The sequence below is a fragment of the Amblyomma americanum genome, chromosome 4 (genome assembly GCF_052857255.1).
Source record: "Amblyomma americanum isolate KBUSLIRL-KWMA chromosome 4, ASM5285725v1, whole genome shotgun sequence".
In the NCBI taxonomy this organism is placed as follows: Eukaryota; Metazoa; Arthropoda; class Arachnida; order Ixodida; family Ixodidae; genus Amblyomma; species Amblyomma americanum.
In genome coordinates this window covers 155,573,425-155,599,436 of record NC_135500.1, presented here as the reverse complement: position 1 = coordinate 155,599,436, position 26,012 = coordinate 155,573,425, and the positions used below count along the sequence as shown (strand labels likewise).

General features: G+C 49.8%; 1 protein-coding gene across 2 annotated transcripts in view; it reads right to left on the bottom strand.

Moving 5' to 3' along the window:
- Positions 1–6,852: 6,852 nt before the first annotated feature.
- LOC144128571 (uncharacterized) overlaps positions 6,853–26,012 on the bottom strand; it is a 157,728-nt gene continuing 138,568 nt past the window's right edge. Inside the window, exons 3-5 of one of the 2 annotated variants that reach the window (XM_077662068.1) lie at positions 12,245–12,435; positions 9,862–10,094; positions 6,853–9,376 (exon numbers count right to left, since the gene is read on the bottom strand). In XM_077662068.1, coding sequence (XP_077518194.1) covers positions 9,152–9,376; positions 9,862–10,094; positions 12,245–12,435 — 649 coding nt within the window. In that variant the 3' untranslated portion in view covers positions 6,853–9,151. Of the gene's footprint in view, positions 9,377–9,861; positions 10,149–12,244; positions 12,436–26,012 lie in introns of both variants that reach the window. The other variant, XM_077662067.1, reaches the window with a different exon arrangement.

The window sequence follows — 26,012 nt, the reverse complement described above, 5'->3', positions numbered from 1 at the left end:
GGGTGGCTACGACGTTCCCGTTGCCGAAGAGAGGAACATGCGAGTACAGCTCTTCAATTTTTTTAGTAGCATCAGGACTCTGGTAATATTATCGAGACATCGGCCAGACGGTCGTCCACCGTCCCGTACAGGACAGCAATGGCGAAACGGACGAGAGTACGCGCATGCGCACAGAGCGCTTGCGAGTTGCTGCTATTGCCCCGTCGTCTGCTCGGCTGAAGAGCCGCTGTGCGCATGCGCGCACTCTCGTCCGTTTCGCCACTGCTGCCCTGCACGGGACGCTGAATGACCATCTGGCCGAGGCTCCCGTGATATTCCTATAAAACTGGACAGCTCTACATCGCAGTTCTCCTCCCCCCCCCCCTTTTTTTTTTCTCTCCATCTGCCGCATAATGCCCGACCTTGGCTGTAGCGGCCATTCACTACAATCAGCGCCACGGTACGCGTGTGGTCCCCGACCTGACGACACCAGCAGCAGAGTGCTGGAAGACGCTTCGGAATGTCTGTGACACGCCGCAATATAACTCGCTACTCTGCTCACGGGAGGGCTTGCTATGCTACAAGAGATCGCGCGCTGCTGCCATTAGCGCCTGGGAGTCTGGGACAACATATTGCGGGGAAGTTTTTCTTTTCCCTTCACCTTTAGCCATTTTCAGCGATGCCACACGCACGCGAGCACTACCGCACACACACACACACTCACGTTTGAACAAATACTGGAAAGGGAGATGACGTTCACGATGCTCACGCTTTAATGTGGCATGAGCACAACGCGAATGCACATATGTTCCAGAGTGGGATTCATGGGCCACTTTTGGAGAAGGGGGGGGGGGGGGTCCTTTTTAACCACGCATTTCTTGTCCTTTTTTTTTCACCAAAAGTGGGATTAAGCGTGACTTTCGAGTAAAAAAATGCTCGCTTGGAAATGGAGAGCGGTTGCTCCCTTTCTCCCCACCTCCTTCTCCTCTAACAGTCAGGCCCGTTTAAGAACATCCTGAAGGTAACTGGGACCGTTCTTCGAAGGTGAGAACGGCAGTATGCACAAGCCTCGCTGCAAGAAAACAAACAACAAAAACAAAACAAAATGAACAAGGACGAAAGGTCAAGTCGTGCCGCTGATTATAATAATGTCATTTTGTAGCCACGTAAAGCCACAATGAATGTTGAGCCCATTATTAAAACAAGGCGCCCACGTATAAACAGGATTGAAGAGCAAAAGTATAAGACACGCCACGTCCTCACATATCTATATTGGAAAATGTCAGCAGGTGGTGGCAAATTTAGCAATTTTTTCGCTGTTCAGATGGAAAAGCAATCGAATACCTAGCCGAACTACTGAAGCAAGTTTGTATCATCGTAATAAGGTTACTCATTGGCATTCAACCAAGCGCAGCCAACGGCTACAAAGCAAAGCTATGCAGCTTTCTTAGAAACTTCGATCCTCGCCCATTAACAGAGCAAAAGATCCCCGGTCGGTGGCCACAGCAGTCGACTGCCCTCAAGGCATACAAGGCACTCTTTGCCTACTTGAGAGCGACTGGATTGAGTGACAAATTGTGACAGCGTTGTGCGTGTGTGTGTGGTATGCCTTTTTTCCCTTCTCTCTTCCTCCTTTTAGTCCCCTAATCCCTCTTCCCCAGTGCAGGGTAGCCAACCGGAACCCCTTTCTGGTTAACATCCCTGCCTTTCCCTCCTCCTCTTCATCTATCTATCTATCGTTGTTTAAGAAAAATTCGTCCTTCGGGATTCGAACCCGGGGCATTTGACCAACAGTGTCCCCACTTCGAGTTATTGATCAATTCGCTTTCGCCCTACCATAAGCTTGCCGTCCCGGTTCGTTCAGTTGTTAGAACGACTGCTCCGGCGAAGCGGTGGTCCCGCGATCGAACCCCGGTCCAGAACGAATTCTTCTTTAACTACGAATACTGAGAAAACTGTGTAGCTTTCCTTTGTAGACGTATTCCTGCGCTTGGGTGGATGCGAATTAGTAATTAATCCCTTATTACAAATCTACTTCACCTTGGGGGATTCCCCAACGCATTTGTATCGGCGTCTTGGATTTTAGGAAAAAAGAGAGAAACAAATCAGTGCAGTTTATTCGTCGTCTCGAACAAAAAGAGAGACGCTCGGATCGGAGGCGAGGAGACGCCTCCCCTCGCGACCGGACACAGTCAAGACGGCGGCCAGTTGTGGTCAGGGAGCATGCATAGAGTCTAGGCGGCCCGTGCTGGTCTGCGGCATCGGGTTGCTGGTCCCATGCGTTTTGCCAGGTGGCACAATCTCGGTGCGATGGCGTCGCCCGAAGCGGACTGCGCCACGCTCAGTCGGACGCGCCAGGGGATTTGAGCGGATGTCGTTCCAAAAATGAAAGGTGCACGTAGGTCTCCTGAAGGGCGGAAATGCGAAAGCATTTCGAGTTCCGTTGCCTCCTCTGTTACTTAGTAGTGTCATTAATAACTGATGGCAATTAATTAATACTGCGCAGTTATAAGTCAACCGATTAGGTAATCAATGTATTAGCAATTGATGAATTAATGATGATTAATAGTATTTGATTCGTAATTTATTAATTAGTTTTGCTAGTTATGGACCGATTATTTTTGTTATTATTTTTAATTGTTCATTCAGTTCTGGAGGAATTACTAGTAATTAACAAATTTCGTATCACTCGGAGTAATTCACGAAATTAATTGCCTTATTGTGTAATTATTTACTTTGCTTAGTAATTCGGTCATTTAAACTTTCCATTCAGCGATTATCAATCATTACAAATCATAATTGCACCCTTAATGAATGATCGGCAGTTCGTGAGGACAGGCTCTGTCCACAGCCCGTGGTGACACATCCTGTCCACGCCATTCATGAGGCACGAAATGCTTTCGCATTAGAAGAGAACCCTCTGCGGGACCGAGGGAGGTCCGTACACGAGGGAGGTCCCAGGCTGTGCGGGGCCGTCCGTCCGCCCACTGCGACGAGACGCCCTCCATGAAGCGAAACACGCGTCACTCGTTGGTCCCGAGGCGCCGCGTCACCCCGCCACGATATGCGTCGGTCAAGCCACCTCGTTGGGCAGCAAGAGGGGCCAGTGCACGCGGCTAGGTCCCTTGGTGTCTTTCCAGGCGTGCGTGCACTCTAAACACAAATACGCCTATGCGGGAGTAAGAAAGGGAGTAAGCGGACCTCTCGCGCACTCCCTTTTATGTAAGAAAGGGAGTAAGCGGACCTCTCGCGCCCTCCCTTTTATAAAAGGGAGTGCGCGAGAGGACCGCTTACTCCCTTTCTTACTCCTTCCTTTTTAGAGTGCGCACTCTGGTGCAACCCTGATGGCTTGCAGTATACGAAGGACACCATGCGACGTCGATTCCAAACGCACGAACCCAAAAGGAAAATAAAATCATCTTTCGGACAGACTCGTCGTGAACGCCGCCGTGACCTACGTGTCTCCTCATTGACAAGCAGCGCAATTGGTCTCAGTAGCTGACAGTAAATATGGGAATTAAGAGAGCGACTAGCAAAGTAGCACCAGTGTAACAGAAACCTCGCTGCATCTGTGGCATCCAGCGGTCTTGAGTAGGGGAGGGGGAATGCGTCGTGATTAGCTCCCTTTCATGAACGAGACCCAATATCGCGAAGTCTTCGCAAGGAGACGTTCGACACGGGCATGTTTGCGTTTGTGAACGGAAAGACATTAAGAGACCCGCCATTCCAGCGAAATGCGAATGGGAAATGCGCCGAGAAAAAAAAAAACAGAAGGAAGGAAATCGAGCCTGTCATGTAGTCGTTGCTATCGCATGTACAGAGCGCGAGGCATGAGCCACTTTCTTCGGACACGCGAATCGAGGCGAGTGCGGGGGCGTGTCTGACCCGTTGGCACGGCGCAGGAACGACCTTGTAAAAGGATCATTTCCGCCTTGGCTCCTTAGGTTCGTGCATAGGCGTCAGTATACTTGGTCCACGCAGAGCACAGGCACACGGCGAGGATAAAGGTGTGCGGAAAATGCGTGCCTTAGATTGAGAGAAAGGGAAACTGTGCGGGGGCGAGAGCACCGCGCGCAGGCAACACTGAGTGCGGATGGCGGGTGTTTTGTAACGCTTCTCTGAACGGAGCTGCGCTATACCTTTTCTGTCGAAATACCTGTTCAAGAAAAAAAAAGGAAACGTGCAGCACTGCGAATTTAAGATTCCCCCTGTGCCTAAGAGCAGGTTCACATGCAAATACGTTACGCAGAGTGCGCTCTGCCTGGGCGAAATCTCAAAAGGACTGACCGAATGCTCCTCGCGCCTCACTGCTTTAATCTTGTCGCAACCCAGGTAGCACCGAACATTAGAAAACTGCTATAAAAATCTTATGTAAGTTGCCGATAAGTTAAGTATTGCATTGGAACGTTACACTAGTGTTAAAAATTAGCAAATAACGTTATATATTATACCGAGAACATTACTTTAATATTTAAAGTACACATTATTGTAATGCTGGTTTTAAATGTCATTAAAATGTTCAAAGTTAACAAATAACATTGGTTTGGTTTATGGGGGTTTTACGTCCCAGGGCGACTCAGGCTATGAGGGACGCCGTAGTGAAGGGCTCCGGAAATTTCGACCACCTGGGGTTCTTTACCGTGCACTGACATCGCACAGTACACGGGCCTCTAGAATTTCGCCTCCATCGAAATTCGACCGCCGCGGCGCCGGGATTGAACCCGCGTCTTTCGGGCCAGCAGCCGAGCGCCGTAACCACTCAGCCACCGTGGCGGCTACAAATAGGATTATATGTTGTATTATAAGCATTACTTAGTATTGTTTAATATTCTAAACGTTAATATAATGATTGAATCATAACCATGAAACAACATTACAAATATATTTCAAGCACCGGGTCCCAGAACTTTACCCAGCTGCTCTTATAGTAAAGATGTTTTTCAACCAGCAGCACTTTGTAAATAAACTCTTAGATTGCGCCTGCCATAGATTGCATGCACTGCCTCATTATATTGTTAGAAAGCTTTCCTTATTACCCATTCGCCACTGTCACCAAGGGGACACCCCTCAGTAACGGGTATAGAGTCGAACCTCCTTATAACGAAACAGTTTATAATGAAATAATTGATATAACGAAGGAATGACGATTCCCCTTGGAAAGTCGGTCAACGCGGGCTATAACGAAGCTGCGACTATAAAGGAGTAATCACTGGGCCCCTTCAAGTTCGTTATAACGAGCTTCAACATATAAGCTTAACTCCACAACTGGCAGGCTGCACGCTTTTGCAGGGCTGTTTTACCATTTTAGAGAGTGTTACATTTATGTTAAATGTTTAAATAATGCTGCGTAAAATTTATTCTAGCGTTTATTTGTAACATTACACAAAATTTAAGAAAAAAAGATATAAATAATACTGAAATAACGCTTGGTCAAAACAAGAAAAGTAACATTATTGTAATGTTCCGGTGCTACCTGGGCAACTGGGAGCGACGGTCGAGGGCAGTGTGCTAGCGCTCACTGCTTTTTTTGGAATGTGCAATTTGTGAGAAGGAAAAACCTTTTCACAGCATGCTAATCCTGCAGCCTCACTTCAATGCCGCATGCTCGTCTAATCGGGGAGCAGCAATTTTCTTTAAACAGAATACATATTTCACGCGTTTCGTGAACCCGAGTATGTCGGCGCAGTTCCTGAAGCATCACCACGTGCAGCTGTGAAGCAGCGGCACACAAGTTTAGCGTTTTATCCTCGTTTTACAGGCAGCCAGTGACACCATGATTGAGGTGACGCGCAGCGCGGTGAAGCCAACTTAAGGAAATATGGAGGGTGTCCGACTGGTCTTTTTCGTGTGAGCTTTTTGAAAAGAGCATTGCGAAGTAAACACACGCGCTTGCTCGATTAGAGGATAGTCTGTACTGCCGGGACACTTACAACACTGAGCGGAAATATACAACTTGACGAAGCGCGAGGTTGGTAGGGTGTTTGTTAGTCCCTGTTCTTCACCACCGCACGTTTGCTGCGAGTTCGTGCGACTATAATCAACGCAGGAAAATAAAAAAAAGAAGAAATGGGTGAACTGATGCGGTCCATGGCATTCACAGACGCTTGGCAATGCTGTGCGGAAGGGTCAAGCTGCCCGAATAAGCAGCAGAAATATGTTCCTAAGAGAAGCAGGGGCTGCGAGCGAGATTCATTCGAGGTGCCCTCGGCCACGCGGGGAGAAGCGGGGTCAGTCGCCTGTGTGCCCCAGCGAGAACCCCTGATTCGAGCGCCGTTACCGAGAGCTTTAGCACAGCGTGCACAGCTACCGCCTACCATGGCCGCAGGCGTCATCTGCGGCTGCCGCGGTGATGGCAGACAGTTTACCCTATGCTAAATGTCGACAAGAAGAAAAGACGCAGCAGCAGCCCCACTCCTTCGTGTAACGAAAAAAAAGTTGATTGCGTAGAGGTGGTGCAGTTGCGGGGTCATAGTACGACGATACCAGGCCTTCTCATTATTGCTCAAGTTGTCCCTCTGCGCTGGTGTGTTTCGCATCCGTTTCTTACGTGCCCTGCGCCACGAAGCTCTGTTGGAGATTGTTAGTGTACAGCTGTGAGCGAGAAAAGAGAAAACAAGCACCGCAATTTGAGGCGTACTGTCCGCACACTGTAGCCGTCCATGCCTCAAAGCTTCAAATTTCAACTTTTAAACATGTATAGACAGCCGACTGTATACCGAAATTGACGGTGTATTGCGGGCCACGACACAGAATCGGCGAGGGGGATACCATTGCGCCAGTGGAAAGATGCGGATTCGGTTTACGTACATGCTTGCGCCGCGAGGCATTCCAAGTTCGGCTCTTGGCTTCTCTGCGCCCGCATTTTTTTTTTTTACACAGACGCGTTCGTTGTGAGGCTCCGGCAAGAATCCGCCCCATGCACGTGCGTTACGGAAGCGCTTCGGCGACGCTCAAGTAACCGGGAACACCTCCACTGCGAAAGCGCCATGTTAGCGAAGAGAATAAATTTGATCGTTTGACGAGACGGAGAAATGCATTCAGCGAGTCACAGTAATACCAGAGTCCTTAATACTAAATAACGCGAGGCAGGCCGTTAAACGAACGGAGCAACTAGGGTGCCTCGGTGGGCCAGCTCAGGCGCCGACATCGAGACACCCTAGAAGTAACTACTCGCGTCATCTCGCGACATGTCGACGGGACCCATTTCATCCCGAAGTCCCTTTGTGCGGCTCGCTGTGAGCAAAGCGGCCGCCCATTTGCGTGTTTGGCAGGCAGTCGCTCGACAACTGCTCTATCGTGGACTCCTTGGCTGGTAACAGATAGTTTTAGCCAGCGTATACTGCCCTACCGTCACCGCGGCTCCTAGCTGGCACCAGGTGCCTGCACCTGGCCCGCAGGCGCCGTCTACGCATGCGCATTGCCGGCTGAAGGCCGCGGTGACGGTAAGACGGCATCACTATGCTAAAGCTCTCTAATATGCGACCACGAAAGAACGCCGCCGGAATTAGCTGTATACGCCGACTGCCGATGGTATTGCCAGCGAGGGACGTGGCAGTCTTGCCCCGGATAGGGCACAGGCTGGAAACGGTGTCTCTCGCAAGCCGGCGCGTTGACAGGCCGACAGGCTCTGCTTGGGCAGTGCGCACTGCCGAATAATTTAAACATTGAGCAGAATATATACAGGCTTGTATTTGCGAAGGAGCAGGAAACCAGTCTCTGCTTCGTTCAGGAAACGCTCCCCATTTTTTGCTATGACCAATTTCTTCGAAAGAGGTGAACCCGAATTTCTCCTTTGCGATGACAGGCTCGCATGCATTACTGTAACCCCAGAGTTACCTAACGGGCGGTGCCTCTACGTTTATAGCTGCCCGAAGTTGCCTTTTAAACATTGTTCTAAAAAAAAAAATGGGCAAGAATGCTTTTAGTATGATGCTAAAACGTTTTGGTTTGAGATATTTACGTTCAGCTGAAAAAAAAAATCGTGAATACGCTTTTTTGCAGTCCTTTCTTCTGATGTTTGCGAGTTGTTTTGAATAGCTCTCCTACGCTTGGTAAATTTGGAAAGCAGCTCTGCGTCGCGTTTCACAGAGAACCTTCATATTCTTGAACGAGGGTGATATGAAACAGGAGTGTTCAAATATCGACAATAATATATGATGGTGGCGGTGATGGTGATTGTGGTCAGTGGTCATTTCACCACCCAGAAACGACGTGGTGGTCGAAACTGACAGATCGCGACAGATACTCCGCAACTGTAAACGCAACCACTGCGCTCTGCCCGCTTCGGGACAACTGCCTGCCGGCACGTCCGACCCGCAGTATGTCGCAGATATTCCTATAAAAGCCCCAAACGCTCTTCTCTGTAATTAAGTGCTGCTACAATTGCGTGTTTCGTCTCCCCGATTGTCCCTAACTTTGAGAGCACTGGCACGCTAGCGCGTTTCGTGCATTGTGAGAGCAATTTCTTTCCTTCAGAGGCCATCGCGGAAGCTTCCTCGAGCCGCGTGCATGCTTAATATTCTGTGCGGACGTTCGGGCAGCCCCTGAAGCGCTCCCGCAGCACCACGTCGTTTGGCGTCGCGGTCGAGGCTCCTACTTTCCCAGTCCAGCGACAAAAGGAGCAAAGCACGAACGAAAGAGGAAACTTGGTTCCCGGCAACGTCAGCTTCGCCAGCAGACGGCGCACTAACGCGCTATGTTGCCCCTCACGCCTTAGCCTTAGCGTCCCGGGGAGTTCAAAGGTCGGCCAACGACGCCACGCAGAACCCTGGGGAAGGTTGTCGATTATGTGGATCCTCGAGGACCTCCTCCCAGTGGCAATTTGCTGCCGCTGCAGCCGACGACAGTTGGCCCAAGGATTCTTCATGCCGCCACTCAGAAGCGCCATGGCGACAACGTATCGTGTTTCGTGGAGGGTGCGTAGCAGTCACGTGGCTACTCCTTTTTCGGTTCCTCGCCAGTCAAGCGGCGCCGAGTCCGAAGAAGTAGCAACAACAACAACAACACAGTGCTGCGTGGCTTCAATGACCCGCGTGTGCTGCAGTGCACGTAACGCGTCACTTTTCTCAGCCGATCACAGCAGTTTGGGCAAAGCTCGCCACGCAAGCCCACGGTAAACAGCGTCCTGTGGAAGGCGAACCACTCGGTGAGCTGGTGGTCGGCGGCCCCTCGTTCATAGCGCCGTGGACTGGGTGCTGGCCTGGTGCTCGATCTGCAGCACCATGGATTTGATGTCCTCGGCGCTCTTGACGCGCCTGGAGAGGGGCACTAGGATCTGGCTGCCCACGAACACCGAGTTGTGGCGCAGCCGCTGCAGCCGCTGCAGCGCGGCCGCCCCGCCGCCGTTGGCGTTGGACGACAGGCGGCGCAGCTCACGCTCCAGCACGACGCTCTTCACCTGCGCACAGCCGCCGCGCCGAGCTCCTGGAGAGGGGTTGCATGCCATTCGCCCGTCTGCTAGCATGCAGGCAACCCGTTGCGTTCACATGCATCCTCCCTATCGTTTTCGTCTGCTCAGTCGGCAGCAAACAGCCATTGAGTGACGTGGTTGAGAAAGGTGGGGCGACTCGCTGACACTCATAAGCGCACTCGCAGCACGTTCTGCTTTCGGATATGACCGTCGTTTTCGAAATCTGATCAAATAATGTTTAGAGCTTTCAGGAACTATTTGATTACTCAACTACGCTCCCAAGCGAACATTCCCTAAGACAGCGACAAGCTACCGGCTGAAACGTCAATACCAAGGGCAGGCAACCTGTGCTCTAGCTTCACTGCGACTTCACATCCTTGGGCTGTCTCGAGCCCCGGTTCTAAAAGCCGCCCAGCCTCCGAGGTGCCGACCGGATATCGGGGCCTCATTAACAGCAGCGCACGCATGCGTACCTGCAGCACGGGCGGCGAGGGGGGATCCTGTTCCTGGTACTGTGGCTGGTACGGCTCCAACATGCGGATCTTGCCCCACTTGTTGAAGAACAGCAGGATGACGGCCAGCCACACGCTGAGCACCAGCACCACGATCACGATCTCTTCGTCGCGCACCACGGGCCGCGTCGCAGTCGCCACCGCGGGCACTCCGCGGCCACCCGCCGCCGCCGCGCCGCCGCTGCTGCCATTGCCTGCTGGGCCGTCATCAGTCGGCACATGAGCGGGATAGGCCTCGCCAAGGTCACCTGGGCAGTGCTTGTGCTCAACACAGCCCAAAGGGGGCGAGGCACACGTTCGTAAGAAAGCTGCCGAGTGCACGCGAGTATTTGCAGCTGCGTTCATGGTTTTTTGTACCGGCCGAAAGGGCAAGGCGATGCAGCAAGAGATACACGAGGCTGAATTAAACACTGAAATCATGATGGAAGGCGGGTTTATCTAAAGGCGAAAAGCAGTAGGAAACAAGAAAACTGAAGAAATAGTTTGTCGCCGTTCAAAATGCCGCCATGGACACACACTCCTGGAGCTCTCCGGCGCCGACATCTAACAGCAAACGCCCGAACATTTCGGGAAGAAAAGCGGAGTAGGCGTTGGTTCACGAGCTACGCGGTACTTGCGTGACGTATTCCTGTCATTAGCAGTTCTCCAGGAATCAAAATTAGGGTGGGATTAAGCTTCTGTGGGAGGTAGGTGTAAATGGTAAGAGAAAAGCGGTAGTCATTAAAAAAATTGTGTCATTAATGTTGAGCGTATACGCCTAGCAACGTTTATGACTCGAACACTTATGACAAAATTGCAATTACTTTACACAAAGAGTAAAGCCGTATTTATGAAGAGACAAAGCCAGAGAAAAAGAACTACATAAAATGTCTCAAACTACGCGGCAGTGCAGACTACTAGCAATAAATCTTATTAAAAAAAATAGCTGTTTAACTCCGTTCGCGTTACACGGACGTGGAAGACGCTGTATAACGTGTGGAAGTTGTGGTTTCTTACATCACAATCCAGGCATGAATGATCTGTTTGTTCAATTTCCCCGTCCTGGGAAAAAAAAAAAGAAAATCATTCCGAATTAAGGGGGAGCCTTCAGAAAAACAAGAAGCTGTATATAGGAAATCACTGCATGGCATAACTTTGATTAAAAGGGCTTTCCAGGGTGAGACATGTGTGTTGGCCGCATACCGACGTGTGAACGGTGTTTTCATCATGGCCAGTGAAGAAGTTTTGGCTCAGAGCGTGGCGGTCAAGGAAACCATGCACCCTGCCTGACTTTTCACGCGAGCCGTTCTGATCCTTCGTTTACATGCGAAGTGTCTCAGCGAAAGAAGCGTCAGTTTATTTCACCTTATGGGGGCCTTTCGCGACGGCGCTGGAATCACGAGAGCGGGTACAGTAAGCAGCTTCTTCCGTGCCACTCCACGCATTCTAAAAATGCCGGGAGTGGATTTACGAGGGAGAGCGTGTGGAATTGGAAGGTAGGAGGTGGAAGTGGAAGGTAGGAGCGCAGGCGCGCTCGGGTCTTCCGGCATTTAGGGAGCAGATGAGGGAAAGCACGATGGGGGCTAGCTGAAGAGGGCGAAGCTGTGTGGCCTTGATTCTAGCCGAGGTGGAGGTCGCACATATCACGCGAAGCCGCACAGCCATGCGGCGGTCACATGCAGCTCAGCTTTCGCCTGGATTAGGCGGCGTAACGCACTCATTGCCTAATTTCTCTTATAGTTTTTGCATGCATTCTGCTTTTAGACTTTTTAGAATTTCAGTCCTTAGCGCAGCCTCTTGAGTCGTCTTGTGTATTCGCTCCTTTCGCCTGGTACGGGACATTTATTATTTGGAGATCAGTACCAGCCGCTCGCGACTGCACTCTCTGCCGAGACGGACATTAGCCGCGTTTACATAGATGCGACAGAAGTCGACTCCAATCCACTTTTTGAGAGAAAGTGCAAAAACGTCGAGGAAGAAAGTAGAGGACGAGTCACGCCTTTTCCTTCTCAAAACCTGCTCTTTCCCTCAGAGAGTTGACTGGAGTCGACTTCTGTCGCATCCATGTATAACCGAGGCTATTTATCAGCAGAAGCAAACTTGCATCTGATGCACGTCGACAGAGGCCTCCCCATGGCGAAGGCCAGCCTCAGTTTACTACAGCCTTAAGCTAGTAATAAACAAGTGATTGCATTCTCTTTTCTTCCCTCGACTGTGCCTTCAATCCTGCATTCTAAAATGTAGCCGGTCGTGCGTTCAGCTCATCACATCCCTTTCCGGAGACCGTCCCTTCCACTTGAGTTGAATCATACACAGGCCCTGTGCTGCCGTCTCTACATAAGCGGCCGTGGAGAGACGCACTCACCGGCGGTGGCGCTTCCTGGCGCCACGAAGCGCACCAGGCCGACGGGCGCGTCCGTGTGGTTGGCCCGCGTGGCGGCGCCCGGCGAGGCAAACACGCGCACCAGGTACTCCGCCTCGGGCTCCAGCCGCTCCAGCAGCACGCTCCGCTGGTCGCCAGAGGCCAGCGCCACGCGTGCCGCCGCCGCCGCCGACCTGCATGAGCCGGCACTGCTCGAGCACGGCTCCCGCAGACACGCGTGGTGCCGCCACTGCAGCCATAGCTGCCTGCCACGGGCAGCACTTAAAGCGGTTGTACATACGCAGACAGTGGACGGTATAGCCGAAGGAGGTGGTTGGTCGAGCGAGTATGCGCGCTCAAAATCTGTGGATGAGCGGCGTGACGGAGCTGAAGCTGCGCATTCACGACCGCCGATAGCCCGCTAGCTTGACTCCGCGGTGCTAGCGGGGCGCAGAAGGATGCTTGCTGATAGCCAACAAGTCGGCGTCGCTTGTGGCGAAGCTGACGCTGTGCGCTGAAGAGGTGACGCCGGCAGCCATGTAAGGTGTCGTGTCGTCGAGTGTTTGTAGGATGGGGACAGACGGGTGTTGCTGAAGCTATAGGTGGTATAGGTCGCGTACCCGTCTCGAAGCGCAGCTAGGGCGAAATTCGTGCGTGCAACTGATGCTTGTGTACCTCGAGACGCAGCGGGGTACTCTAGTCTGACCCACTAGTAGTCCCGTGTAATATTATGCACATCAACAGCAGCGTGGAAGAGTTCAAGGACAAGAAGGTGGAAACTGTATTGTAACAATTGTGGTAAATGCCTGAATGTGAACAAAAAACCGAGTGTTTGTGAAGATAAATCATTGAAGGGAGCCATTAACGCTGTCGCGTGTTCCCCTAATTATTGTCCGTCTGTCCGCAACGCTACAGAAAACTCCCAAAAATAAAATGCATCCAAAATAAGGTAAGTCGTCAACGCGTTTCGCACTCACCCCTTTGAGGTACGCAACCGGAAGCGTATGTGACGCTTTAAGCAGCTTACCTAACGTCGCATTGCACGCCACATACCGAAGGTCGCGGGTTCGGACCTAAGACATGGTTGACGTTTCTATAAAATTATCTTCTACTGAAATTATTACGTAACTATTTTTACACTCTAATCAACACCGCCACAAAAATTCCTGCCTCGTCGTAGAGAGTGGCGCGAGCGTGAAATGCGCGGCAGAAAAGACGTAGCACCTAGTAGGATGACACCCTCAAGAAGACGTTAGCTTTCAGAGTTGAGCGTGCTCTTCCGCTTGTTCGACGCGCTGAGCAGCAGGGGTGTTGACACGGGAGTTGTTCGAAGCACTCGTTCGAACACACACGATAGGTTTACGGCACCGGACTGCTAAGCGGCGCTAATTACTCTTCTTTTGAAGACGCGCTACGTCTGTTGGTTGTTTACCTCCAATATGGGGCACCCACCGACACAGCCCTCACTTCGCAAACAGACTCTCTCTTACTCTTCAATCGTTGCGCACGTCGTCCGGGCGCGCGGCTTCCGAACAATGCGGAGAAGGAATCGCAGCCATTAACCCGGCCACCATTTGGACGGAAAGTTTAGGAATGTTCGGCCTCAGGCTGGGCGTCATGTTCGATTTTATGTTCGCAGCGGTTCCAGGACGATGTGCTCCTAAATCTTCTGAGAATGGGAGTTAAAGGAATGCCATGCTTTCTCTCATTTGGAGAGTGGACTCAGCGGTTGAGCTTCGAACACTTGAGCGGGAGATCGCGCTTGCCTCATGGAGTACGGTACACTTTGCGAACTGCAATCTACAGTCCCTGGACCCTGACCTGCAGCTTCGAGTTTCACCCTGCTTAACATGACGTGCAGCAACTCTGCTGTGTCGACTGCGGCTTGGCGTTGCGTGCGGTCAGACCTAGCTGCAACGAAAGGGTTTATAACGAAATAATGAACATAACAAAGAGATTGCTATTCCCTTTGGAAGCTCCCTAAGAAGACCATGTGACTGATAGCTCGATCTTAAGGAGCAAAATTTTCCTTCGACTGGTTATAACGAAATCCAAGCGAACTTCAGTGACCATTTCGCACTGTGTGTACCACTTTGTAACGGTGCGCAGCAGTTTCGTGGTCATTCGATGCGGCACACTGAAGTTACAGCGCATAACTGGCTTTGTCTAGCAGCGCTCAAAACATGCGAAAATCTTTTCCGGCAACAAGGAGGCTCGCACACAGCGTGACTTCGACGCAACAAAATTCCGCCCACCTTCGCCGAAAACAGAGTGCGTGGAGCGCATAACAATGTAACACAATGCAGTACGCACGGTCCGTAAAAGAGTTGCCAAGGTCACTGCAGTCCCCCGATCTCCAACCTCCTCGCCATGCATGACATGCTGCGAGCGTGCTGTTCGCCTCAGGCGCCGTGTGCAGTTTAGCTTTGGTTTTCGTAGTGCGGTCACGTGGTTTGATTCTTTGGCAGTATGTCTCGTGCGCCTGATAGTATCGGCGCGTCAAGGTTAGTGACAGCGGTGAAGAAAAAAGTTCAAGACGATTTGCGTCGACCAGAGTGCAGGTATGATCAAAGCGGCTGCATCGAATATGAAGAAGTGTCCGGTAGCGAATGTCCCTGACGCAGCTCCAAGAACAGCGTTTACAGCTGAAGATTGAAGGGGGTAAACAATTACAAAAAAAATATGAAGAAAGAACGCTGGCGATCACCGGCAAAAAAATATTAAGTCACGAACACCGTCGCCCGCGCTGTGAAATAACAAGAAAAAAAGGCTGAGATCGTTTGCCTTCGAAGCAGTTGAGGGAGCCTCATTCAAATTATGAAATTTACTTTCTCGGTAGCCTTAGGTCTTTCGTACTCAATCTCCACTAGACACAACTGTCATGAGGTGAAGTCTTATTGCCAGCGGGCTCTTGTGTCATGCGGGGAAGAAAAGCAAAACGGGCACTCGCGACGGAATTGCCTCCGAGCGCCGAGAAAACGGGGCTAAATGCCCTTATTTGGTGTCTTAATTGTCCTCTAGGACATTATATCTCCGAAGCTCGTCCCTATAGGCGTCCTGGAAAATAACGCGCGCTCGTTCACGAGGCTGACATGTTCGGTTGGTCTATTTACATTCGACCGCGTGGGGGGCGCTCGGTGCAAGTGTTTAAGGCGTCCTCGACACGTCGGGGACAAAATAAACGGTAGCTGTCTTGTCCACGGTCTGCACGGTGCTGGGAAGCCCGATGACATGCGAAAGGTTAGGAAAAGGTTCCCTATGGTTGCAACGAAGCAGAGGCTATTACTAATAAATGGCGAGACCGCTTCCATTTTGTTTTAACGAGATTCGACTGTACCCCTTCCTCATCGGCATGATTAATAGTCCTAATTTCTCTAGCTGCAGGTGGGACGAGATGATTGAACACTTCCTCTGTGCCTGCTCTGCATTTAGTGCTGAAAGACAATCGTTTTTACATGCGTCTTTCTATTGATCCTGCCTTCCAGGCACTCTTCTGCTTGTTGAAGGCGCCTTTCCTGCGCGATGGGCTGCAATTTTGCCGTAAGCAAAACCTTCACTTCTTTTCTATGCTTTGCTCTTTTTTTTTCTCATTTCTCCTTTATACAACTGTAGTTTCCTTGCCTTTCCCCCAATGCAGCGGTATCTTCTCCCTCTCAACCTCCTCTCTTTCCTTCTATCTCGATGTTTGCTGGCTTATTTCGTATACCTGCATCCTAAAGAGCCCCTCACATTCCTACGCTTGTCTGCTTAAAAGCCTGCGATGGTGTTTCCGCCGCCTTCCAGTAGGTTGGTGCGATCGCAAGGCTACAGAGAGAGCACTGTGTTCCAACAAACTCGACTTATAATGGGTTAATGAACAAACTTTAGAATTGGACGAGCTTAAGGGAGTCGAATGTGTGAAAATTGCAACGATGCGAAGTCTTTTAGTGCTAGCATTTGAAATGGCGACGTAGCCACTGAATGAACCCGCGTAGGCATCGCAGCACACAGCTCCACAGCACACAGCTCTGGTCTGAAGCTGCAATGACGACGTCATGTATGGAAGCGTTACGTTTGCAGCGAATAAACGATTACTTCAAGGAAGAAAACCAACACCATCGGAGGTGAAATCCACGAAGCGTTGTTTGGCGGCGCCGGACGACGCATATGGCAGCATGTGGGTGAAGACGGCGAGAAATTTCAGCCACAGTTACGTCACTACGAGTTTCTCCGCACTTCTCTGACGCAGGAGGAGAAGCCTGAACATAATAATAATAATTGGTTTTTTGGGGAAAGGAAATGGCGCAGTATCTGTCTCATATATCTTTCGACACCTGAACCGCGCCGTAAGGGAAGAAATAAAGGAGGGAGTGAAAGAAGAAAGGAAGAGAGAAGAACATCGTAGTTGTTTTAATCGGCATTTACGCCGCCATTTTAAACGTTAGCGCAAAACTACTAGTCACGTTTCACATAGAAGCTTCATACATTCAACTCCTTGAATCATCTCGAATTCGCTGGAGAAACATTTCAGCTTCATCAATGACAAAACAGCAATGCGATAGCAGGAGGTAAACAAGGCGCTGCGTTTCCCGGACTGGTGCGCTTGAACAAGTGTGCCGCAATAATAGCGAGCAACAGCAGCCGCTCGGTAGCAATATTCAGTGGCATACCGGTGGACGCAACTAGGAACGCAGGACGCGTATGATACTGTATGCTATATAGATTTTGCTGACCAATAGCGACACGTGGGCTGTAAGGAACGTCGTAGCGAAGGGCTCGGATTAATTCCAACTACCTGGAGTCATTTAACGCGCGCTGACATTGCACAGCTCAAGGGCGCCTTTTGCGTTTCGCCGCCATCGAAACCCGCGTCGTCGGACTCAGCAGCCGAGCGCCTCAACTTACACTGAGCCATCACGGCGAGATGCGTAGCCATATTCTTCAAAGTAGGAGATGTAGACTTCCACAATGAAATTGCCTCTAAAAAAAGTTTTTGTTAAGTACCTGGCACATAACAGCGAGCAGGAAGCGAGCGAATTAAATGAAACGGTGAAGAGCAGTTGTATACTATATACGTGCGCGTTGTCTACAAAGTACCCGTCCCTGACAAACGCGATGCGCCTGAGGCTGCGAGCGTGGGCCCCGGATCTGCACGGTTGTTCTCACCTATATAGGCTCGCCGGATGCGAGCTGCCTAATTGGCTCGGGCCTAAAGCGGGCCGCCCTGAATATTTTATACTCGGCGGGCATGGAGGGAGAACTCGGGCTGAGCGAGAGAAAAACGGCCGCGGCGGTCGTTAGTGGCGCGCGCCTCCAGATGCCGAGCCTGCAGGCTTCGGTGAACCTTGAAAACATAGCCGTGACAGTGGGATCCCGTTTACAGCTCTCCCTTGGCGTCTTGGTTCCGCCTTGCTTAATGTTCCGTAATCGGGGTATGTGCGCAGTTTGTCTGGATTTCAAAACTGAGCGGATAACCATCCGCAGTAAGCGCCACCTAATGGTCCGCGTGCCATCACGGCCAAAGTGCCGGCGACTTCAAGAAACGTGCGCCGCAAGAACTCGCCGCGTTCTTTCCTTTGTGCTGCTCGGTTATTGGTTAGCGAGTCGTTTCCCGGGCTTAGAGCCCGATAGCGCTCCGGCAGTATAGCCCCCACTGCTCTCGCTGTAAATTGAGCGCCTGAAAGATATTGCTTCCCGCATATATACGATACGCAAAAAAGACGATTTTGCTTAGCGCCAACAGAAAAAGGATCGAGATGGCGAATCAGGAATGAAGGGCATTACAGGTTCGAGCAATATAGAAAGGAAGACTTGGATTCGCATTTAACAGCACATTTTTTTAGTTGCGCATTAAAGTTGAAAGGGCAAAGACAGATGATGCGTCCGGTTGCAGGGAATGTATATGAATCACACTGCCCTGGACAAAACTGCTGTGGGCATGTTCTAAAGGCGACGCTCTGCCAGACGTTCGTTTTATGCGGCGATATATGCGAGTCCTCCGAACAATTCGCACCTTGCAAACAACATTTTCATGGAAAGATAATTCAAAGAATCGCCTATCACAGGGTTCACTGGGACTTCACCTAAAACCTCCGCTGCGCTACACTGTAAACGAGGAATATCCGAACGCGGGAGAAATAAATGTAAACAAAAAATACTTGAGATATACGATACGCGCGCGCTGGAATAGAGACAGTGAGGTCTAAAAAATCCGCAACTCACTACATGTGTTTAATTAGACTGCAAGCCATACTCTAAACGCGAATACGCCTATATGAGAGTAAAAAGTGGGTAAGCTTTCATCTAGCGCACCACACTCCCTTTTTACTCCTGTTTAGAGTGCACCTTCGCTGCGCTTCCTCTTCGCGCCCATATTTCAGCCCAAAAATAAACTGACGGTTGGTTGGTTGGTTGTGAAACTTTATTTCCAGCGGATATAGAGGAGCGACACGAAGACGCCCCCCGCTTAAACGGCGGCCGCTAACTGACGGAAAAAAAAATTGCGCAGGTGAGCATACGAAGTGATGCGACCAGACTGCGTTAGCAGTTTTGGTTATTCTTTTCGCTCCTACAATGGTCGCCTTCCGGTTGCGTCTTTGAATTGTATTTCGCCTTCGTTTTTATGCGTTGCATATTGCAATCACTCAGTTCAGCCCTTGGGCGCGGCCGGGCAGCCACCATTGACCTTTAGCGCAACCACGTGACGTGACGTCACGAGAGCCGGAGGAAAAGCTGGGCCCCAACTGGCGCGGTCGCGCGCGGCCGCAGCCACCACCTGACTCCCGCTCCTCCCGCTAGGGGCGTTGAGCTATGATTGACGTCACGACATATGTATAAAAGAGCTGCGCTCCTTCGCCGAGTAAATCCAAGTATAACCAAGTATTGCCGAGAAAATCGAGTGCCGCCAAGCAATACCTCGCCCTCAAAAAAAAAAAAAAAAGACCGCGCAATATGCAACGCATTCTTGGCTTAACCAAGCTAAGCCTGGCCATTTTTTTCGCTCCTGTTCTGCGTGGGCTTCCCGTGCACTGTGAACACGAATACGCCCATGTGGGAGTAAAAAAGGGAGTAAGCTCTCCTGTAGCGCACACCCTTTTAAAAAAGGGTGTGTTAGAGGACAGCTTACTCTCTTATAACTCCTTTCTGTTTAGAGTGTGGGTGGAGGCATCCGGGCCTGGCAGTAAACTGACGCTGGTGGGCAGGGTCTTCTGGAGTGTGGAGTGGATGGTTGTTGTGGGGTGAACGTTCTGGAGGATGAGGCGGGTTGTTTGGTGGCGGGTAGGTAGTGGACGGAGGCCTCCTGGAGGGCGGCGGCATTACACGAGAGACGGACAGATTTTGCCAAAGTGAGGGTAGTAGTGCTTACGCATTAAAACAACAACAACAAAAAACACTTGCGAGGTTCTGGTTCACCCACAAGAAGTTCCTGCAAAAGAGTTTTGCAGAGCATTTAAACTGGGTAAACGCTTTTTTTTTATGCCATTGGGCATTTTGGATGGCCGGCCGCATCGCACAGCATAGAGGCGTCTTTTGAGAAGAAAAGAGCTCAGTACTTGACTCACTTCTCGATAACACGTCGACTGCGCCCCGAGAGAAGAGGTAAAGGAGGAAGTGAAAGAAGAAATAGAGAAAGAGGGGCCTTAGTGGAGGTCTCCGGAGTAACTGCGACCACATGTGGTTCTTTAACGTGCACTGACATCGCACAGCACGCCAGCGCCTTTTGCGTTCCGTCTCCATCGAAACGAGGCAGCCGTAGCCAGGACTGAACCTGCGTCTTCAGGCTCGGCAGCTGAGGACGCTAACCACTGAGCCACAGCGGCGATCTAGCTACATACCTTGCACGGGGAACCCGATAAGGAACGAGGCTTTGTGTGCACGGGCGCTAGCTGTCGTCATGGTTGCGTGCTGAGTATAGGCTTGGAAGCAAGGCCTGCTCCGGCAGAAGAGGCCCGCAGTATTCAATACAGGCATACCCGTGTTCTTCGTTCGCCGTTCACTCTCCCCGCTGGCCAACTTTCTGACCCGCTGCTAGATAAGATAACGCGCCGCTCGATTCAACGTAAACGCTTGGTAAGCCGGGCTGAGCACCTTGCCCACTTTGGACAGCACCGTGACACAGCTTGGTGACGAGCCGTGGCTGTACGTTAGTACGGAGCAGTTCACTCTGCCAACTGCTGAGGTGAAATTTGTGGCGAGGAGGGTGCCGCGCACCCTTCCCCCGCGTTGCCTATCGTTCTGGGCGTCGGGCGGTTTCCTCGGGCTGCTGACAACTCAGGGAAAGGTCGCACTGCTGCTGACTGGACGCTCCTCTGCAGAAAATGACTGCGAATGGCCCGGCACGGAAGCTCAGGTGAGCGAGACTACTCGTCCTACCACGCGATGTGTTGGATCTCGTGTGTGTTCTTCGAGAACGCCTTGAGTGCGGCAGCGGCGGCAGCCAGTCGTGTCCAGTAACAGAAGCCACTCAGTCCGTCCGCGAACAGTCCGGTGCTTCGCAGCAAGGGTGAAATGTTGAGTGAAGCAGCCGGCTGGTCGCCCTACCACGCTTGTCCTATCCGCCTCAAGCATTCACGCACCGAACCCGGCACATGAGCGCGGAGATTGATTGGGTGCAGCCTCCGGAGTACAATGTGCGCGACGTATCGATCTGATCCTTGGCTCTGTTTGCTCGCAGAGTGGCCGGTCGCGTTTCCATTCAACTCGCGGCCTGTGCTTGGTGTCTAGGAATACAGCGCGCGCTCATTGATTTGCTCGGCCACACTATCTACGACTTCTCCCATGGTCGCCGTTGGGCACAAGGCCCCCAAGCTGGATTCGCCAGCGCCTTCACGTGGGGGCAGGATGCCAACGTGTGAAAAAGGTATGGTTCCTTACTTCCTATTTAACAGCCGCGCGCTATTTTGTACACCATGAGGCCAGCATTGAATTGGCGATCTACAACGCTGCTACTCCGGAGAGTGCCACAAAGACATCTGACTGCCCCAGGGAACGAAATGTCAGATTTTCGACAAACCACATTATAGCTCGCCGTGTTGGTTTCTCGCTTTGACGACATGTGGCGCCTGCAGCGGTGGCTGAGCGGCTATGTAGTACAGTCGTGAGCGAAAGTGGTATACAACACGAAGCCGGTGGCGAAGCTCGGGAAAACTGCATCAAAACGCCATCCAGTGATAGCGACGCGGCAGGGGTCGAGACAAAAATTACTGTGGGACAAAAGAAGAATGAGAAATAAAGTGCCCCTGCCCGTGCCACAAAGTATAGCGGGATTAAGGGGTCGAGGCAGATCGAAGGGTACCCATCTTATCTGTTAGCTTGTCAGTTGGCTCCTTTCGATGTGTCGCGCTACTGTTCGGTGAAGTGCCGAGACGCCACACAACTGGACACCGCTGACATGACCTTTTTGTTCCCCCTCGACACACAAAAATGGCTATAGAGAGCGCACTCCAGAAAGCCGGTCACTTTGGGCTGCAAACGTGCCCTGACTAGAAACATCTGCGTGCCTCCACTTGGAGATGCAGCTAACGCTGATCAATTCCGCACATCCCGCTGCGATTTTGTTTGAGCGCCTGCTCTTCACGTTTTTTTTTCTTGTGGCCTTTTTCAGTGAGATATGGAATCCGCGCTTTTAGTGCATTTCATCATTGTCAAAAACAAGAGAACACTTTCGGTTCTCACAACTAACTTTATGTGGTATCTTTGCCCTCGAGCTTGTATCAACAAGAAAATATTTGTAGCAACAAGATTTTCTCTTATATTAAGTTGCCAATTCATGTAGCAACCGACCTACAAAAAAACTACACAAAAATACTAGAGTACTACAAAAAACGTGTTGTTATGCCAAAGCCACCAACATGTTGTCGTACTTTGTGCAGCATCTGGTCGTTTTTTTCGACTGAGATACTTTGCGGCATCTTGTGTTTCTGGCATGGTCGTAAGGAATAGTCAGTGCTTTTGATTTTTTGCGGCTCATAAATAACCAAACTGCTATATTCGCACAACGTTAAATGACGTACAAAAGGAAACAACTGTCCAATCTCGAGCCGTTTTTTCTTAACTTAAATGAAAAATTCATCTCTCGGCCAATTAAACAAAAGTCTGCTTATCGTAGTGCCACTATAATTTAGGTCGCGTGCTATTGCATGGGGCTTGTTAGAAATTATTTGGAAGCAGAAAAGAACATGTGGGTGTTCGGCGGGAAAGATTTCACTGCGAAGTGGTACAACACAGAAATAAATGAAGAAATTTGCTGGCAACATGGGAACCGCCGGAGTACAGGCTATAATAGAATGCCACTCATCTTTCTTAAAAGTTTTTGTTCGAAAAAAAAACTGCCTAACTCTAAGGTTGAAATCGGGGTGAAGCCCTTCACCGGGGAAGTCCCTGCTAATTACAAGCTAAGCAGGACTACTACCTGGGGGAGGAGGAATCTATCAGCCCAAAGCAGTAGACTTGTACTATACAGCAGAAAAATGAGTCCATGGTTAGTATGTTCTGAAGAAGATAATAAATTCACCCTCAAGCGCTGTAAGTTCCTTGGCAATATGAACAGGTCATTAAATTTCCATAATTTATTAAGAAACAGATGCCTATAGTTTCTAGCTTCTTGAGCAGCCATGTGTGCGTGTTGTTGTTTAATGCCAGTTAATCGTTTCCATCACACACAGCCTGCGTTGCTGATGGCTTAACTCCAAGAACTGAATAAGCTTTGATGTAGTCAGAGTGAGTCGAGTTTTACATCTGGTCCCGCTAATCAGGTGAATCTGTTGTGCCGACAATTGTTTTAGGTTTACACTCATTCGTTCAGTGTATTGAATATGCATTCACTCTAGGATATAATTTCGACTGAATGATGACTCTTAATCTTGTAATCACTATTATGGCTCCGAAAAAGCCTGTAAGTTTGTAACTGATGCCCAAAACAGCGCACCTCTCGCAGATATTTCTATTCTCGCTCGCTACAAGGGCATGTTCAGGCGTCATACTAAACAAAGATGAGAAAAGTACACCTTAAAGTGGCGCAATACTTGTTACTTTCAAGTTCGGGAACACGTGCCTTTAGGATAATAATAATAATAATTGGTTTTTGGGGAAAGGAAATGGCGCAGTATCTGTCTCACATATCGGCGGACACCTGAATCGCGCCGTAAGGGAAGGGAAAAAGGAGGGAGTGAGAGAAGAAAGGAAGAAGGAGGTGCCGCAATGGGGGGCTCCGGAATAATTTCGACCACCTGGGGATCTTTAACGTGCACTGACATCGCACAGCACACGGGCGCCTTAGCGTTTTTCCTCCATAAAAACGCAGCCGCCGCGGTCGGGTTCGAACCCGGGAACTCCGGATCAGTATAAAGCCTAAATCTCTGAGCGCTACTTGTGTTTGTTCGTTTTATTTTAGTTACATCCTATAATACGGAGACATCATATGAGTGACCTAAGTTACTAAATGAGCGTAGTTCTGCCTTGTTAGGAAAACTCTGCCAGGCAGACTAAACACGCACTATCCGAGAGAGCAGCATCGAACAGCGTTCTAAAGCATTCTCTGTTCTCCAAAATTGAACACTATTAATCTGATGGAGCGGAACGTTCCCTACAGACGTAGTGAAGTCTTCTGGGGTTAACTAACTCTTTTACAGTTAGCTTAACATTGAGAACATGCGCAACATTGAAAACAAAAAAATATTCACTTAGTGTTCTTAGGCGACCACGTTCGGAAGCCTTTGTTTGTTTTCTACAGTTAATTTAAGGGTACTTTTATAATTTAATTATAATTGGTTTTTTGGGGAAAGGAAATGGCGCAGTATCTGTCTCGTATATCGTTGGACACCTGTACCACGCCATAAGGGAAGGGATAAAGGAGAGAGTGAAAGAAGAGAGGACGAAGAGGTGCCGTAGTGGAGGGCTCCGGCATAATTTCGACCACCTGGGGATCTTTAACGTGCACTGACATCGCACAGCACACGGGCGCCTTAGCGTTCTGCCTCCATAAAAACGCAGCCGCCGCGGTCGGGTTCGAACCCGACTTTCCTTTCCTGCTTTTCCTTTTGGTCCCAGGCGGTTACACGGGACATTCTCGTCAAAAAGGGTATGTGGAATCTGCCTAGCGTGCTCTCCCGTTTTTTTCTACTCAGGGTTCCTTTTTTCTTTTTATTTTGCTTGCACCTTCTGCCTTACTAAAGGCTCGTGGCCAATATTTTATGTTTCAATTCTTAATAGAGGATTGACCCGCCGTGGTGGCTCAGTGGTTAGGGCGCTCGACTACTGATCCGGAGTTCCTGTGTTCGAACCCGACCGCGGCGGCTGCGTTTTTATGGAGGAAAAACGCTAAGGCCTCCGTGTGCTGTGCGATGTCAGTGCACGTTAAAGATCCCCAGGTGGTCGAAATTATGCCGGAGCCCTTCACTACGGCACCTATTTCTCTTTCTTCTTTCACTCCCTCCTTCATCCCTTCCCTTACGGCGTGGTTCAGGTGTCCAACGATATATGAGACAGATACTGCGCCATTTCCTTTCCCCCCTAAAAAAATCCAATTATTAATAGAGGATTTGTTGTGGCCAACATTTGAAAGTGCAGTGTAAAAAGGATTGTATCAGTAATGTGGTCGTACAAAAAGAAGGGAAAGGATTACATTCTATAAAGGTTGCCATAGCTTTTTCTTTCCGTGGTGTGTTTATCCTTTCGTAGGGCGAAACAACTAGTACTAGAGGCTGGATGGTATATTTACTACTCGTGTGCGGTATGGCGCAGTGTATTCCTACTCTTCGGAATCAACAGAACATAAAATTCTATTCATTTTATTACCAAACTATGGAAATAAATCTTCAGAAATGTGCAAAAACAATGCATGAAGGACTTTCTTACCGGGTGTTATGCCAAACAAACCGCGTGGCTGTTGTGTCCTCAAACTTGTTCGGCGTTTCAGATATTTGCGCATGGCAAACGTCGCAATAAAAAAGAATTGTGAGCTTTTTCTTGACGTGATCTCAGAGAACCAGAAAGGAATCGCGGCTTGCTATCTTAAAACTTATACAAACAGTGAGAGTGCCCTTCAACGGGCTTCCAAAAATTGGGAAGGCGTGGAATTTGTTATAGCGCGCATATACCTAAATGAAGATATGAAAGTGCTTTTTTTTGCTTTAACCTTGGCAACAGCTGAATAAGTTTACTGAAGCCGTGTGAAAAGGGCGAGCTTCACAGACTGCTATCACTGACCGAGCTTCCAATAGTGATTAAAATATCCAATCATAGGCCCGTTCGTTTTCTGCAAATTATACTTAAATGTAAAATACAAAAGAAACGTTTATAATATTTATAGTGCTTGTGCGAAAAACAAAATATTTCGTCGGAGTTCATGTACTGTGTTTGTTACTAGCCCTTCTTAATTGTTATTTGTTAAACAGCGTTTCTCAATCTTACTTCGCCCATGATTTGAGTTTTGTTTTCTTCTCATTGATGTATTTTTAAACTCATCAGGCACTACATGCGTGACCAGCTAGACAGAAGCGCACCGTGCACAGATGTGAGAGGGAATTCACGAGTAAACGAAACGAAGAAATTATTTAACATTATCGATGTAATTTGTTTTGTCATTTGTAGCCGGTTTTATATCGGCATATTCAGGTGGATATATTCGCGTTTTTGCTCAACACTGCGTTTTGAACCCGCAGAACGATATATGAGCGGAGGTAAAGGAAATAACATTTATTGATTACAGAGAGTTTCGAAAAGACCGCATTGTGCGTACACAACTCAGGCGGGACAAATAGATAGCTGCCGTGTAGTTCAAAGCAGCGCCTAA